The 18,415-nt window shown below is 45.3% G+C and overlaps 1 protein-coding gene across 1 annotated transcript in view; it reads right to left on the bottom strand.

Moving 5' to 3' along the window:
* Cdc14 (cell division cycle protein 14) overlaps window positions 1-18,415 on the bottom strand; it is a 42,052-nt gene that overhangs the window by 12,448 nt on the left and 11,189 nt on the right. The window contains exons 2-7 of the mRNA XM_065426108.2: window positions 16,546-16,718; window positions 12,939-13,031; window positions 5,827-5,906; window positions 5,093-5,159; window positions 3,386-3,536; window positions 428-657 (exon numbers count right to left, since the gene is read on the bottom strand). Of these exons, the coding sequence (XP_065282180.1) occupies window positions 428-657; window positions 3,386-3,536; window positions 5,093-5,159; window positions 5,827-5,906; window positions 12,939-13,031; window positions 16,546-16,718 (794 nt within the window). The remainder of the gene's footprint in view (window positions 1-427; window positions 658-3,385; window positions 3,537-5,092; window positions 5,160-5,826; window positions 5,907-12,938; window positions 13,032-16,545; window positions 16,719-18,415) is intronic.

Raw genomic sequence — 18,415 nt, forward strand, 5'->3', positions numbered from 1 at the left:
AATGTTCTCAACAAAAAAGTTGCTTTCTTTCTCTGAAAGTCATTTACAGCCAATGACAAAAAGCAAAATGCGGAAATGCCTTACATTAATTCCATTTCATTAGCAATCACAGATACCCAATCACAGCATTTGCTCAAATTACCCTCCAGTCTTCACAATGTATGTTCTTTCACAATGGCTGCTTACAGCTATGCTGTAATAACCCTGTCCCAGCGGCCCTTTCTAGCATGCTTTGGTGAATAAGATTGAATTCAATTCAGATTGAGGACTGCAACACTACTTTAAGCATGCTTGGCTTCAATCCTGCTGTACTATAAATTTTTTAACCTTGAATCAAGATCAAAAAGTTTCAATGTAGTTTCAACTTATGAGGACTGAAAGTGTCCGGGTGGCACTGTTAGAACTAAGAATGAAAGACCAGGACTACCTTGCAATGAACTGCGATGGCACCAGGGGTGTTCTCGCTGATTTCGATGAATTCGCGCATGATGGCATCGCTGGGCGTTGAGCCATCCACGAAGAACAGGTCCTTGTGGTCAAAGCCCTGGTCAGCAAAGCGGCGGGCGTCGTATATCTTCTTGTTCAGCCGCACCACAGTGCTGACGTTGTGCTCGCGAAAGTACGGGAAGTACGTCTCCGGCGAGTGGAACGGGTGGCCTGCAACGGAGTGGGCAGTTGCAGTTTTTCGGGTCACCTACATCGACATGCACCATTGAAAGTGGTGACACTTAAGAGGATAATAAGTTAAGCAGTATTAGCAAATTACCCTTCAGTGATACCGAAAAACATTAAAACTACCACAAGAGGAAATTTGGTTAAGTAGCAAACATGCAATAGAACTTTTGGAGGCTTAACACATCAGAAAAAGAGGCACAAATTGTGTTAATAACACATCCATCTACCTATATAGAAGTGAGATTCAGTTTTTTAGACTCCCTCTACTGTGCTGTACCTGAGGGCATGCACATTATCGTGTACGATTTTTTCTGCTCGGCTAGGGGACTCCAATATATCAGTTGTGAGTGTAGTACCAGAGGTGTACAGCCCTTCCCTGTGTTGGTTTTTTAATTGGGGTAGAATGGCTTCATGAAAAAGTTGCTAGGAGAGGAAATTTGCTTTACCAGGAAACATGCAAATATGAAAAGTTGATTGTAAAATAACTTGTTCCCACCCCAGCTCACTGTGACATCATCAATTTCGACTGCATCCGCTTGGGCCTAGTTAACTTTTCGTACTATATTCTATATTCTACTATACTAATATACTATACTATACACTAATACTATATACTATACTATACTATACTAATACTATACTATACTATACTATACTATACTATACTATACTATACTATACTATACTATACTATACTATACTATACTATGTACTATATACTATATTACCTTTTCGTACTGTATTCTAAAAAAGCAAAACATTGAACTTCGCAATTTTGGGGGGAATCTCTACAATGCCACAATGGCCCGCATAGGAGAATATACTCTGAAATCCTTGACACTATGCTAACATAACAGCACTGGAGTACCAGCAGAAAATTTAATAAATGAAAATTCAGCCTTAATTTTCTCATTTAGCAATCAAGCTCTTACCACAAACTTAACTAAAACAGAGTTTTGAATATTTATTTGTCACTGTAAACTTATTTAGCGTTTCTCCATGACCTCAAGAACTTTCATTATAGATCAATGAAAGTGTTCCTTAGCAAAAATTTAGGATATTTACGCAAGGCCATTTGCACCAATGCAACACTGTGTCAAATTCAATACACACAGCATGTTGCCACAGCAAGGAACCGCCACCACCACCACCAACAATGCTGTCCCTCTCAGAAGAGGACAAATATTTCTACTGGAGATCTGGAATTACCTACCATGCATCATAGAAACACACTTACTACTGAAAATATTGCTATGAAGAGAAAACCCGATGCACAAATGTATTTACAACTATTTACATGGGGAAACGTTTGCGGTAATTGCGCAGGCTGGTACAAAGGTCGCAGCTCCAGGAGCCAGTCTACCACTTGTTTTTCGTCTCCCTCTTGTGTGCAAGGTCCTGTCCAAAGGCACCATAACAATATTTTCGCAATCACCCCGGCATATTCACTGCATCTCCCATTGGCACTGATTCAACTGCTGTAACAGACCGGCCTGGTTTATGCATTACATGTCCTGAACAACTTTGTTCAAACAAACACATCATCCACACGTGTTTGATCACTGTAGCATATGAGACAAGTTCTAATAACATTCTTCATTTGGAAGAATGAAAAGGAAGAGCTCTGTGGTCAGCATAAACATCTGTGCAAAGCTCTATGCCTGGCAATAAAATTACCAAAATCACTGCAGGCGTGTCTTCATTGTGTGCCAATAAGGAAAACAGGTTATTTGAGAACAAAAAAGTATGGCTCTGTTGTCTAAAACGAAAACTGTAAAGTCATATCACAAAAAGCAAAAATCGGGGCATGCTGCTGTCCTCGCATCATATACTTGTTCATGTTTCTTTTCTGGCAGCAAAAGAACAATGTTTACAACGCAAATCACAAATCCTCATCACCACTACTTCTGGCTAGTCTGCACAGAAACCAAATACTGTGCTTTTCGGCATTTCAGCCAGTGCTGGCTGCACATGTACATGAACTGTAAAGGTAAAATAAACAAACTACCATGCAACCATGAGGTAGTGATGGTACACAGATTTAAACACAAGCAGAAAAGCCAAATAGGAACGACAGAACTGTGTCGTGTTGGCGAACAACGAGCTGGCTGTAGGCCTAATGGCCAGGCATCCATAGCACACCAACAGAGAAGAAAGTCGAAGCGAGAGACTACAAGCCAGAAAGAGCAATTCTTTATCTTGGCAAACACTCTCGTACCTCTGGTAGGGTGCGTGGCGCAATACGAGTTAGCCACACCAGCAGACATTGCTGCTAAACTAAGAATGTGGCATTAGCTAGCAATGGCATGCTGCCACCTGAGTAGCAGTGCATTCGTTTATTTATTGGATGAGCTTGTGCCTTGGATAAGCATAGCCATCAATCATTGAGTCAAGTAACAATGCGCAAAAGTGTTGTCGACACAGGCAGGCCGGCATTCATCGGAGTCGAAACAGTGCAAAACAACACAAAATGACAAAGTGCTGCCCCACTATATACACATATGTGCTGTCATATGTTCCAGAGCAGTCAAAGGCATTCCCACCAGTTTGGGAATGTACTAGTTCATGACACACTACAACGTTCCCACCCCGCTATCGAAGCGACGTCGACCACGGTTCTAATGCAGGGACAACACAATAAGTGGTAACTTGGTGAAAGACAATCACCAACTGAGAGTAACACATTGCGGCACGAACGCACAACACATACCGTTCTCAATTTTGCTCTTGGGGTGGGGCCCGCAGAAGGCGATGAACTTGTTGGGCACGATCCAGTTGAGGTCGCCATTCTCCACCCGCTCGTAGTACTCGTACTCTTCCAGGTCAAATGTCTCAAAGTCGAGGAATTTGTGGAGAACCGCCTGCATAGGGGTTGATACCACTCGTCACACGCTCCCTAGAATAACCGAGCTTGAAGATTAAAGGAGCCCTGACATTTATTTTCGAACTCGTACAAACCTGAAGGCATTCGTTTTCTTACTGCGCCTGTGTTGCACACAATATGTAGAACAGGACACAGGCAGGTGTGCAGACTAACAACTGCTTTATTTCATCCACATTAGGTGTTACATTTACATGAATAGGTAGATAGCAGGATGAGCCTTACCCACAGACATCACGCAAGCGCATCACCTTCGCTTTTTATTCTCGGCACTACACATTCGTTCTATTTCACCCGTGGTTAAACTTATTAATAGTTTGCTCACGTATTCACCTTGACGAGTTGCTAACATATGCAAAGCCTTCACGATCTCTTGACCACTTGACAAACAGCTTGGCAATCTTGACATTCTCTACATTTTATCATGTACATGTGCAATTATGCCGGCTTTACTGAAGTGTAGCATGCACAAACACCTGTTGACATACGCTGCAAGCTTTCCTGGATGGCTCATCTGCTGGCAGTTGTTGTGGAAGCTCTACGCCAAACTTCATGACACAGCAATTTATGAAGATATTTGAATTTCATACTAAAGTTGTCTCAAAATTCCAGACCAGCACCTTCAACATTATTGCGTGGCATGAAATGGAACAATGCTTTGCAATGATGAGTGGCAATAAAGTTAGGTATGAAGACATTGCTCATAAAAAAAAATACAAGTGCTGCAGAAGTTTCTCATGAGTGCTCGTGCTCGCATGTAGAAGCTGCAGCAATTGCAGGAATGGAGTGAGGCCCAGTTTATCACAACACTGCGATACATTTATTTATTTTATGGCATTTTTATTGCAAATTTTACAGTAAACTACTCAGGCCATTTAGATGCTTGCCAGCATGTTTTCTGGGGCCCATAGGGTTTGGACTATTGTTTATTACAAGCACAAAAAAAGAAAATGTGGAAATTCCATGTGAGTACTGCATTAACTAAAGACACAAATCGTCACAAATCAAACAAGGCACCAGCTAGCACACCTGCACACAACAACAAGCGTCCAGAGACGTTGCCCTTCCACGATGATCACAAGCACCCCTCATTTTTAAGCGAAATGTCTTCATAAAGTGCACCAAGTGCACCAGTCTGCATCTTAAAAGCCTCATCCATACATAGTGCAGCTACATCGCAATAAGCAGAATTATTTTGATACCAACATCAGTCAATTTGGATGGCGAACCCTGGCATCATGGCTTTTGTGAGGTGGCCAAATAAGGTTCTCTGGACCTAACACTCAAGCGAGACTGCAGAGCATCTCGGCCTCCTAGGTTATGCCCCATGCTTCTTCGAACTTTGTTTCTTCGACTACTACAGCTACACCAGGTCATCCCACACATGTTGCTCTTGTGAAGTGAATTACAGGTGCCAGGCGTTCAGGGGTGACTCGGGTCATTACGGTGATCAAGTTCCACTAGTTCATGCTAGACCAGTAACTCTGGTTAGCGCCAGCGTAAAACCGCTAACACAATCCGCCAGGGCAAACCCACCTTCTCGACGGCTCGCAGACAGTTCAGCAAACTCAGGTTGTACGTGCAAGGCCCAAACGACGCGTCCCTGCACAAGAGAAGGCAACCGGTTGACGTCACAAGGGGCTCTTGAGTGCAATCAAACTTTAATGGAATTCCCTTTTCCAGCACTGTCTTTCATTAGGTCCACATCTGGGACTAGCCTAGTTCAATAGCGACCACCATGAGTTGCAATGTTGGCACTCAGATAATCCCGCACAATATACAACAGTGTCACAGTAACAGTGATGAATCAGACACTGAAGAAAGCGCAAGCCAAGAATCTAACTCTTTATTGGGTGAACTTCCATCCAGAAAGACAAGCAATACTTAAATTACGACTATAGTGCTGATTGCCATTTGTTGGGCGTGTTGGTAAATTGAAAGCATATTTAGCGCCAGCAAACAAGGACGTAAGGGAGACGACAACACAATGCGCTTTTTAGCGCATTGTGTTGTCGTTTTTCTTACGTCTTTGTTTGCTGACGCTAAATATGCTATAGTGCCGAGCACGGTAGTCAATCATAAAATCTAATTAAGCAGGTCAAGCACATCTTCTGTTTATACGTCTCACCTCACATTCCAGAGTAATCGTTGGTGCTCGCATACATTTAAGGTGCAATTAAAGATTAAAAATATGTGCACGTGACAATATGCGAGCCAGCTGCACATCCACCACTGATAACAAAGGCACAGAAACGTTTTTGCGAACTCACCTGAAAGAAATGTATGGCGTGATGATGCCTGCACAGAGAGACTTGTAAGCTTGCTCAGCAGTCCGCTTTAGGAAGATTATCTGCATACAGGAAGAAAGCACCACTTTTGTTATTATTCATCTTTTGTTATTTATTTATTGACGATAAAGGACCATCAGGCATTACATAAGGGTTGGGGAGGCATTTTGGTCCAATGAAGACCAAAAATTTCATCCGCGCAACGAAGCGTACAGAGGTTCTAAAAATTTGTGCAGTGCAAGCATTACAGAACAAGACAAAGCACAAAAAAGAACATATTTGTTCATTTACAATGGCAGAAAGCATCACAGCAAAACGCTCACATTTTTTCAAGCACACATACACATCCTCATTTACAATGGTGAAATAATGGCAAACTTACGATGCCCGGTTATGCCAGGCAATGTAACGTTACACTGCCGTTGCTCAAATCACAGATTCCAGGGTCCACGAAGAGAGCTCGAGTGAGTCCCTCAAGCTCTCTCAAGGACATAAGTGAGCATAATCACCCACAATTGCACGGCCTCATATTTGCTCCACACTCATTTCGCAGGCGCAAGATAAAACATTAGTGAGTGCCGATGAGTTCGAGAGCACACGAGTATGAAAGTGACTGACTGACTGTCGACAAGTGGGAGTTGACAAGAGTATGAGCTTAAGTGGGTGCCTGTAGGTGTGTATTGAAGTGACTATAAAAACGGGTGTGAGTGGGCATTAGTAGGAACGAGAGAGTGCCAACGAATGTGACTGCATGAGTACAAGTACATAGCCTAAAAAAATAAGGGCGAGATTGAACGAATATTGGCTTATTCTGCCACTTTATGCTCGAGGACACCCAATGTTCCACTGACTAACCTCTGGATTTTGCTGGAGTATGCCAGACAACACTCCAGGGCGGCACCACTGACAAGTGCCATCTATGGAAACAACAAGAAAACCATTTGGTGAGGGATCTGAAATGAGTAATCTGTGGGAAGTCACATTCCTCACTTTGATTCAGGCTCACGTTGAAGTCACAAACATGGTTGATAACAAACTGGATTCTACACTCTTGTCGGTGTTCTGAATAAATTTGAGAGCCATCTGTGTCTCACTTTTGTCACATATGAAGGTGAAAGGTGCACAGCTGTGAGTCATGTTATACAGCATGTTAAGCCGTTTGTCCTCTCTCCAAGCACAGGTGTGCACTCTGTTATGGCGGTGGATGACGGCAGGCACCCTGCTTTCGACAACATCCCCTTCTCAACACTGCCCCTCTTTCAACATTACCCTTCTCCATAGTTCAAGTACCAAGCACAGCATCAAAGCCCATCCAGACTCCAAAATATATGCACCCCATAAAGTATGCACCTAGGTCAACAGATTGAGCTGCATATAACCTCTGCTAGCCTGTCTAACAGCCTGTCTGGCTGTTAGATAGCCCATGTCAAGGACATCGAATGCAGCAGTTTCCTATTATCACTTGTTTTCCTAATCCTCGTGCTTCTTAGAATGATGAAAACAAGAATGAAGCACAGTAGAACCTTGTTCATAGATTCCTGTTTTTTACGATTTCACGGCACCAATGTTCGTGTGATTGAGAACACCAAGAAAATGACCCTATAGCTTCTTTTTTCCGGTTAATGTGTTCCTGGAAAACAATCTTTCGGCACCAATGTTCGGCATATCGGCAAACTGTGATCATATGACAAGTTTTCCAGCCATCAGATCTTGTGTAAACATGAAAAAGTGCAAGGCATGCGCAATTGAGAGCAGTGGGTGCCTGCAACAGCAGCTTCCCCACAGTACATTGCTGCACATATGCCGCTACGCACTCAGTTTCCTCTTCCCATACTACCAGCAAATCTGACCTTGAAATCTCCTCACACGTCGTCGCACATTGCCGTTCGCCCACAACCCATTGCGATAAGCATCTTGTTGTGCCATTACCACAAGCCCGGATTCCGAATCTGCAAGATGCAGAATCTATCCTGCGAGCGCCCTAATTTTCCCTTCACAAGTCAAGATGCTGAGCCGTCAGGCAGCGGTGTCCTGCGGGAGAAGCATCGGCAGGCGACGTGTTTAGACGTGTCAGCGTGTGCCAGACAGCCCGGCGCCGCACCTCCTTTTGCATGGAGGTCTCCGCGCGCGCGAACTTTGAACCAGGTGGCCAGCGCGGTCGCTGGTTGGACCCCTCGGACGACCGTCATGTGCTGACTTTGTATTGGGCCGTTCGAGTGACAATGGTTCCTCGGGGATTATAAAAGCAGCGACACGCTGCCTGAAAAACGGGATCCGCCGACCCACCGGGAGACAGTGTCGCTCCCGACTGGGGTGAGATGTGTCACGCGTTTTCGCCGGACGTCGCCGTGCGGGAACAGTCGCGTTTGTGTGAGCTCTCGGCCCCAGTGCCGATCCGATCTTGTCCTGTACAATGACCTGTATATAATGTATAAAATCCCTTTCGTTATTCTCATCGACGCCTGGCTCGGAGTCTTCGCTACCAACGCTCTGTCACGAAACGGGTGACGAGCGCTACGGGACCACAAAGTCGTAATAGTGGTGCAGCGGTGCAAAGTCTATAACAGTGGATGGCAGCGACGGGATTGACCGGCATCAGCTACCTCGGCGCGGTGAGTGCCTGAAGTTTACCTCAAACACCAGACTTTCTTTGACACAGGTTATAGTAGCTTAGGGAAGGATTTGGTGTTGCATTGTGATAACCTTGTGTGGTTCAAGCCTAGTAAGAGTGTTTTGAAAACCAGGGGATGCTGAGGGGGTAAACAGGGCAGTGTGTGATATACTTGCATATGTCTTACTAGTAGTGTTATAGTAGCGTACGGCAGGTATATTCAAAAAGGGTAAACAGCAGGAGGACAGTGTGAACGATGGAGAAGTACAAGGTGAAGGAACTTCTCAAAATTTGTGAGGAGTTGGGCATTGAGTTGGGCTCAACCAAAAGAAAGAATGCGATCCTTGAGGTCATGAGGACTGGGGACGTAACGGCTGAGGAAGCCGCAGAGGCCTTGGCGGGTATCAATGAACGTCGCGAAGAGGAAAAGGAGGAAAGGAGAGAACAGCAACGTCGCGAGGAGGAAAAGGAGGAAAGGAGAGAGATTCGTGAGCACGAGCTTAAAATGAAAGAGTTGGAGACCCGAAATAGCTCGCCAGCGCCTAGTCTCACTTCCAATGTTCCAAGAATACGCGATCAACTTCCACCCTTTGTCGTCGGAGAGGATATGGCCAAATACCTCGTGAAATTTGAGCACGTGTGCGAACGGAATAGCATTGAGCGATCCCTCTGGGCACAGAATCTGTTAGCGTTGCTTCCTGGGGAGGCATCAGACGTAATAACTTGCTTATCGAAAGAGGCGTTTGAGAGCTACAGTGATGTGAAGGAAGCGCTACTGCGGAAGTACAAATTGTCGCCTGAAGCTTTCCGGCAGAGGTTCCGGTATGCAAAAAAGGGTAAGGAGTCGAATGTTGACTTCGCGTTTCGTCTAAAAGCCGACTTGGTGGAATGGCTGAAGGGCGAAGAGGTTTACGACGACCGCGACAAAATTGTCGAATGCATCACGTTGGAGCAGTTCTACCGTTGCATTGATGAGGATGTCCGGCTCTGGCTGCAAGATAGGCTAAAGGATGTTAAGCTAAACAAGGCAGCAGAGTTAGCGGAAGAGTATTACACACGCCGCAGCTTGCACAGCAAGGCAGTGCGCGTAGAAAAAGCTGATAGGAGAGATTGGTTTTCCGGGAAGCCCGACGAACGGAAGCAAATCACGCGTCGCGAGTTTCGGGACGACGAATCCCTCACCAAAGAAACTGTAAGGGAAGGACAGAATGCATCTCAGAATGATGACGATGGTCCGAAACAGCGAAACTAAATGACGCGTTCTTTTGAAAAACGGAAACCGTTAACCTGCTACAATTGCAAAAAGCAAGGGCACATCGCTGCAAGCTGCCCAGAGAGAATTGCTTTTGCAACGATACAGGAAACTCACAAAAACATACGTCTATTGGAGCCCTATGTGCAGGAAATTAAGGTAAACGGCAAGAAGTGCCGAGCACTGCGGGACTCTGCAGCAACTATGGACGTTGTTCACCCGTCTTTCGTCTCCTCGAGTGATTTTACGGGAGAGTGCGTTAGGATACGGCAAGTGGCCGAGAAGGAGCGTGTCTGTTTACCGATCGCAACGGTTATCATTGAAGGAGAGTTTGGGAAACTTAACACCGAAGCCGCTGTGTCAGCCGCCCTCCCGGAGCAATTTTCCTACCTCTTCTCAAATAGCTCGGAGCAGCTGCTGAGGGATCACGGCAAATCATTCTTTGCCGACGTGGCGTACATGGCCCCCACGCGATCCGAAGCGCGCCCGCTGTCGAGGGAACTTGACTTAGCGTCGGTGAGCGAACAGCGGTGCGGTACAGGGACCGATCAGGGTAACTTGAGTGGCGAGCAGTCACGGGAGAGGCAGAGCTCGGAGGCTGGCCTAGGCGAGCGGGTCCTGGAGGTGAGTGGGAGTGACGCGTGCAGTGCTAGCCGCGATAGAGACGCGACGCCGCAATTAGGCGACGCGGGCTCCACACTCGCTCCGGTTTCCGCCAGCTGGCAGGAGCAGGCTGCAGTTGAAAGGGAAACTCGGATTCGCGAGCAACAGGAAGATTGTTCACTAGCCGATCTGAGGAAGAGCGTCAAACGGGGAGGGAAAAAAAGGAGGGTTTCATTTGGCAAGGAATCTGGCTTATTGTACCGCCGCTACACGGATAAGCAGGGTCACAAATATAAGCAGCTTCGGATTCCGCGAAAATATCGCCGGGAAAAATGAATGACCTCATTTGCTTCCTCAGAAGTATGTTTTCGGTCCAAGTGATTTCAAGGGGACCATTCTATTTGTAATTATTATTGCTGATTAATAATTGTTTCTATTTTGTTGCGTTGTTAATTTGAAAACTGGTTGTTTGAGCCTTGTGTACTAGATCGTACACCTGCCTCCTGTTGCAGCGGGAGCAAAAGGGGGATAGCTATTTAGTTAGGTTGATTTGGATTATGGCCTTGTCTGGTGTTTGACGGGAGACAGAGGGCACTTGTTCGTGTTGGGTGTTGCCTTTTGCCGGTCGCTTTTGCAAGCTGCAGAACGACCAAGTGGGACCAGTGGCGAGAAGCAAGGTCTTAGGAACGACCCGAGCGGAGCTGGTCAAGGTGCCTTGGCGACGACGCGGTGAGCAGAGCTCCTGTCCTGGCGAGTCGGACCTGGGCACGTGAAGTTACCTGGCGTCCCGACACTGGACGTGAACTTGGACGAGCCTGACGAACGTGCGCGCCCGGCATCCGAGCCACGTGGAGGCAGCTCGTCTTCCCGGCGCCTTATCTGAGGGCGGGGATGCTGTTGTGCCATTACCACAAGCCCGGATTCCGAATCTGCAAGATGCAGAATCTATCCTGCGAGCGCCCTAATTCTCCCTTCACAAGTCAAGATGCTGAGCCGTCAGGCAGCGGTGTCCTGCGGAAGAAGCATCGGCAGGCGACGTGTTTAGACGTGTCAGCGTGTGCCAGACAGCCCGGCGCCGCACCTCCTTTTGCATGGAGGTCTCCGCGCGCGCGAACTTTGAACCGGGTGGCCAGCGCGGTCGCTGGTTGGACCCCTCGGACGACCGTCATGTGCTGACTTTGTATTGGGCCGTTCGAGTGACAATGGTTCCTCGGGGATTATAAAAGCAGCGACACGCTGCCTGAAAAACGGGATCCGCCGATCCACCGGGAGACAGTGTCGCTCTCGACTGGGGTGAGATGTGTCACGCGTTTTCGCCGGACGTCGCCGTGCGGGAACAGTAGCGTTTGTGTGAGCTCTCGGCCCCAGTGCCGATCCGATCTTGTCCTGTACAATGACCTGTATATAATGTATAAAATCCCTTTCGTTATTCTCATCGACGCCTGGCTCGGAGTCTTCGCTACCAACGCTCTGTCACGAAACGGGTGACGAGCGCTACGGGACCACAAAGTCGTAATAGTGGTGCAGCGGTGCAAAGTCCGTAACAATCTTCACCTACCTGTTTCATAGTGCACATAGTACAAGGCAGTCGGAAGCATACTGCATACGTTCAAGAGACAATAACCCAAACTTGCCGCTGCTGCAGGTGGCACAAAGTGAGCGTCATGTTTCGCTCTGGTGGCATTGTGGCATCGTATCGCTGCCCACCAGCTCGATTTTGTTTCCATTTCGTCTTGTTTCGTCTTAAAACAACAATGCCTGTCATGAGTCACCCCAACCCCACAAACCCCGCAAGCTCGGTGCCTGTGGGCGCATCGTGCACCAATGATTTACGCAATGGTTTGCATTACATAGATGTCAACCCTAGTTGAGTCTGCCAAATTATTCTGTGATTTCGGATCACATTTTAACGCTCAGTACATTTTTTCTTGCTTTATTTCTTTTTTTTATATAACATATGAACGAGGTTTCGCTGTGCTAGACGAGTTGGCGAATTCACAATTTACAGTGCATGAAAGACATTGCTCACATCTTCCCTACATTTTCTTGTCTCCGTCTTTTCTGCGTTGCAAATCCCGAATCATGCCGCAGCAGCTAGTGGTGACAGGCTGCCAAAAAAATAGCCCAGTAAGCAACACCCACCTTTGGCAGCGAAAAGAGGCGGGAAGTGCATTGAAACAAAGTGTGCCCAACTTGAATCGTGAAACAGGCAAGCAATAGTAACACCATGAATGAAATTTTTTTTTGAAGCTATCGTAGCAGGGTAAAATGTTTATTTTCTCTGGTGCAGGCATGTGGCCTGGTATTCGGATGTGCCCTGTGTTAGTCAAACATGCGCAGGTACACTGAAGACCTTAATCTCTGGTTGCGAGCCTAGGCTGTGCCTCAGCCTAGGCACATAACTAGAAATCAGCACCCATGACCTTGAACCTTTTGCCATAAATGTGCAACCAAAACCAACCCAATACTACAGCTGCAGGCTAGAAACTTGGTGCGATAGGTCAACATGTGTCAGAACAATAGCTACCAATCGTGTGGAAGTGGCATTCTTTGGACTGCGCACACTGCAGTGAATGGCAAGCTGCAAAAGCTGCCACAGAAAAGTGTACCAGGGTCATGTGCACTCACGGAGTAGGAGCCCATGAGAAAGGCCGCATTGACCCGCTTCTTGCCGTCACTGGTCGTGTAGTGGATGATCTTCTTCTGGGCCAGGGCGTACGACTGCGTAGAGAGAAGCAGCAGTTCGGGAAAAGTTACAAGCACTGGGGACATCGACCGGGAAGTTTGCTTTTCAGGGATCATAGTTAAAACTTGCACTTCTGCTCAATCCCTTATCAGAATGCTTCATCAAGTCTTGGGGATCTGCCCACATATACCTCAATGGGAAAACAATTCTGATGAAATAAGATTTAGTTATCTACTGTGTAGGGAAGAAAAAGAAGCAAGCAGCACTGGGACACTCATCCACAACTGGCGCAAGCATTGATCGCAAGCAGCTAGTGCTGAGACTTGTTCTGCTGGATCTTTGCCTGTCACATCAGATACCTCCTCTCAGCTATTTATTTATTTATTTATTTATTTATTTATTTATTTATTTATTTATTTATTTATTTATTTATTTATCTATCTATTTATTTCTTTGCTTTTTATTTATTAGACTGATATGGATCATTTTGTAACATTCTGTTCTGGTAACAGACACCACAGCATCAACAGACACAGAGATGTCCACACTCGCATTTATCACAGAAGCTGCGCAGATTACATTAGCATGGCTTATGCGCAAGTCACTGTCCTTATCGGAAAATGAAAAGCTTCCTGGGAACTGCCGGAGTATGCATGAGGCAAAAAGATTGTTCCATAGTGTACATTCACCATTCTGTATTATGCTTTGGATAAAAAGGTTTGCTTGTTTTTGTTTTGCTGGACTACTACTTATATAACTGTTCTGCCACAATAAACTTCAGTTGGAAGTAGCGCACATCTTTGTCTCCTCATCTGGTGTTCTGCAAGCAGTATTCACATGGGGGACTTCTTCCGGGGCAGAGCCATCTACGTCATCGTTTCCAGTGAGCCTCCTCTCCCTCCCCTTCAAGCACCAAGGTCGCGCGACTGCCACCGCCAAACAGATGCACGCGCAAAGGCTGGGTGCTTCTCACTTCCCGGGGATGAGGGAGCGTTACCAGTTCTTGAGAAAACACTCCCCCATCCCCACGGAGGGGTCTAAGGGGCTGCAACACGATGACGAAAACTTAACGTAGTGGCCGTGCAGTGCGCTATCCATGCCGCAGGTAGGTGGATTTCTCCCTCGTGCAAATGCCACTTTAGCTTTGCGCTCCCATTCTCCACAATAAACATGACGTACATACCAATTAGCCCAATTCACTAGCCTCTTAGGAGGTGAGCTAAGTGCTGTCAATGCTTGTACAGACTCTCTTTGTGATGTCCAAAGTTCATGCTTTTCCCAGTCTTCGTAGTCAACCTCAGCTAACTTGTGCTTGAGGATACTTTCCTCTGCATCCATTTCCAAAGTCAAAGTATGCTTGGTTTCAAACAAATGGATGTCTGACATCATTTCTTAAAGGGACAGTAAAGAGGAGCATCAAGCTAAACTGCAATGGCAGATTATGCTACTGCAATAGAAAAAAATGGCTACTGTTACCACGAGTTGGGGCTTGGAACGCGAGAAAAGATGCAAAAAAAGAAGGAAAGCAAGTAGAGATACTGCCATAAGTTTCCTCACCAGTTGACTAGGACATCATAGATTCTTTCAAATGTCTATTCGGGCCTAGTTAGTTGTTTATCGGTAAAGAAGGGCTACAACGTAAAAGCAAGGATCCAGCCCAGTGAGTTTCCAGGAACAACCATGAATTTAATGCCAAAAACACGATCACAGACAGGGGAGGTCACAAAGACAGGACAAGTGTTTTTATGCCCTTCTCTGTCTGTGATTGTGTTTTGGGCGATAAGTTCATTATTGTTCGACCTGCACCAACTGGCCCAACAGCAAGTACAACTAGAGTTTCCAGGAGTTCTCTGCGCAGCAAAGTATGAAGTGTGAGAAATTATGAAATTCATAATGGCATAATCACATACAGGTGCCTCTAAAGCTTTTGTGCAAAATGGTAAAGAAAATCACATTTGGCCTTCACATTTTCCAGCAGCAATCAAGCCTTTTCTGTGGAGCAACCACAGCGATTGCAGTAACTGAACGAGTATATGTATGATGATGCAGCCACCTCCTGTGTATCGAAATGGGTTTCTAGAAACAAGTATTATGGTAACTCAGAGTGTACCAGTGCTTGCCAGTATTTCTTCTAGGATTTAAAAGGTGTGTATGTTCAGTTAGTGCAAAAAATAATGGCCAAGTCAAAGATGTCATGTCAATCAATACTTTTTCATAAAGGGCTTCTTATCAGGTCCCATTGCAAATTTTGGTTATACATTGCAAGTTGCAGGGCACCATCTAGGCACAATTTTATCACAATAATTTTCTGAATTGGTTCATTATTACAGGAGACAGGACAAAGTGAAATGAGCTGCCATCCTGCCAAGAAGCAAGCTTTCCTGCGAACGGAGACACTTTGCTGGAGCAGCCTCCGCAAATGAAATTTCTTCCCTTGCCTTCCCTTGACGGGGCTCGTAACGTGTTTACGTTACCAGCCTCGTCTCTTTTTTTTTTCCTACTTTTTGCAATGCTGAGCACTTCCAGTGGGAGTAATGCGCAATCTGCACTGGATGATTTACTGAAATCATGTGCCCTAATGAATGAATGCGCGATGTTTACTGGCGCAAGGGCCAGGTATGGCCAAAGAGTGCCACGCCAGTGTTAATGAGTTTGCAGTGGAGTTATGACTTCTATGAAGTTGATGTGACGTGGCTGTAAAGGGACCTTAAAAATACTCACTATAAAATGCGTAAAATTTATGTGTAGTAAGATTATGGCAATGGCAAATGACAGGTACTATGATCATTAAGATGCATGCGAAAGAATGATACGATATACAAAATTTTTCAGATGCTAAAATTGGCTCTAGTACTACTGCCTCACCAGAGCCCTTGGAACAAGGGCCTAGAGGTGTGTGCTGTATGAAACAACTGTCACAGCGGCATCCTCTGAAGAGAGGAAGCGCCAGGAATGTGTGGGGCTAATGACATGTAACACAACATCTTTCACGAAACCTAGGACTGCATAGTTGTCAAAGAGCAGTTCTGGGCCGAGGAACATTACAAGATGAAGGGGGATGTGCTGCCGGTATGCTAGGGGAAAATTTCTTTCTCTCAGATTTGGCTTCCTGACACTCCAGGAGGACGTGGAGGACCGTCAGCCTCTCCCCGCATCTACCACAGGTTAATTTCCAGCGAGTAAAAAATTATGGGTGCCAAACGTGTGTCCTATTCTCACGTGCCATAATCGGTGACGTTGCAGGCCTCATCTTACACAGAGGCGCCTGCGCGTGTGACCTTGACTCCAAAGCTGGATGCATGGCTACCTTGAGAGGAAGGGCGCTTGGCCTTTTGTTTGACATTTCAACCGTTTTGGCACCCTGCAGCTGTTTGATACTTTGCAGGCACGACGGCCACTGCATGACCTAAGCACCGCGCTTGTCTGTAGGCAACACCCAAAGGTGAGGGGCCCTTTAACAGTAGACCATGCTGTACATTAGGTTTATGTAGCTTGCATACCTCTGAACATGCTCCCAAGTACCAGACGAAAATGGGACAGCGCACTCACCTTCAGCTTCTTCTGCAGTTTGACACAGTAGCGGTAGAGCATGGCCAGGTTGAGAGGGCCAAAGTCGGCGTAGAAGCTCTCGTAGACCAGCTCATCGTCGATGCTGAAGAAGTGGTTCTGGCCACCCGAAACTGGCTTCACCGTGCTACGCACCGTGGCAAAGTACAGCCGGTCTGCGATACAGACGACAACAGTCAGTGCACAGGCCGCAACAGGCCACACAGGTGACAACAAGTGAAAGGCAACTCATTTCAAATCAAATCATTCATTTTATTAACATAATGGGAAATATGAAAAGGGTGCCAAAATTAAACTGCCCTCAACGGCAATTGCAATAAAGACTGAGCAAGGAGCCTAAATAATAATTTGACAAACAATTTAAAGAGCTTAATTTACTCAAGAATCAAAATGCTTAAAAGTAAAATATGCTTCAATCAATAATAGTGCAATCAATATCAATAATACAGACAACCAGCAACACCGAACAAGTGAAGATTAATCCAAAAGGAAAGCTTCAAGGGGTAATATCAATATAAGAAATGATAGATTTCAATGCATCTGGTGAACTGTATTGCAGTTTAATTGCCTTAAATGCCCATCATTTTTCCATAATTAGCGTGCGCTCTAGGGCATAAAATGTTATTGGCAGTAAATCTAGTAGTGTTATCATTTATAAACTACCCGTAGGCACGCATAAAAGCTTATTTGTAAATACAGACATGCCAACATTAGAACTCGAAAAAGACTACACTTAAAATCTAAAAGGTACTCAATATCGTTTGATGATTCAATATGTTGACTCACTGTTGATAAAGGATTTGCATACTTTGTTCTGCAGGTGTGCTGTGAACTGCCACCCTGCTCTATATGGTCACATCAACAATGATCTGCGCTGCAGACACACACAAATGTTTCCGAAGTTTATTAAACATTCGCATAATGGCTGATGATGATTCGGCTGACATTATACATTGGTTCTATCAGTTGATGTAGCTGCCGTACAGGAAGGTTCGTATAATGGACGAGTTCAAAAAATTGGGCTGTAAAGAATCACTTGCCGACTGAATTTCTCATTTTCGAAATTGGTTTTGCCCTAAATATGTGCAAATAAAGAATTGTGAAATATCTGTGTGAACACAATAACCATAAGCTAGCACTAAAAATCAAGCATATTGCGATAAAATCGTAAAGCTTCACAGGCATGTAAATATGTTATAAATTATGAGTGTCAAATAGTAATAGAAAAAATTGTATACAGACAATATCTTGCAATCACAGTGGCCAGAATTATCATCAAAAGCATGCGACCTTAAACATATCAAAAGCATATGACTAACAGTTACTTGCAGAAGATTGTAAATTGGTCAAATTCCATTGCTAGCATGTCTTTCTGAAATAATGGTAGCCATACTGAGAAAAAGAAGTTTCTGTTTCCATAAAGCTTTCAAAAACAATGTAAAAAAGTGCCAAATACCAATGCATCACAACATCTTTATGTAAACAACATTGGACACACTCCCTTCACCTCCCTGAAGCAGGCCTGCATGAAGTCATAAGACTACAGCAACAATTGGCCGAGAGAAGGCCAGGATGGCACAAAAATTTTATTCCATATCCTTTTTCTTTTCGAGCTTGGTCAGTGATCCGAGCGGCGCTACATCTTGATTTTGGCCAGGCTCGACCACTCATGAGCAGTGGGCGACAAGAAAGGAATATAATCAAAATAAAGGAATAATTACACTATATCAGCGCAGATAACTATTCAGTTTAACTAACTGAAATGCCATGTAAGGTGTAAGAAACTGCAAGATAATAAATCACTTGCACAGCAATGCCAAAAGCGAAGCTGCAAGGCAAGGTTCCAAGAGAA

Source organism: Dermacentor albipictus, chromosome 9, assembly GCF_038994185.2.
Source record: "Dermacentor albipictus isolate Rhodes 1998 colony chromosome 9, USDA_Dalb.pri_finalv2, whole genome shotgun sequence".
In the NCBI taxonomy this organism is placed as follows: Eukaryota; Metazoa; Arthropoda; class Arachnida; order Ixodida; family Ixodidae; genus Dermacentor; species Dermacentor albipictus.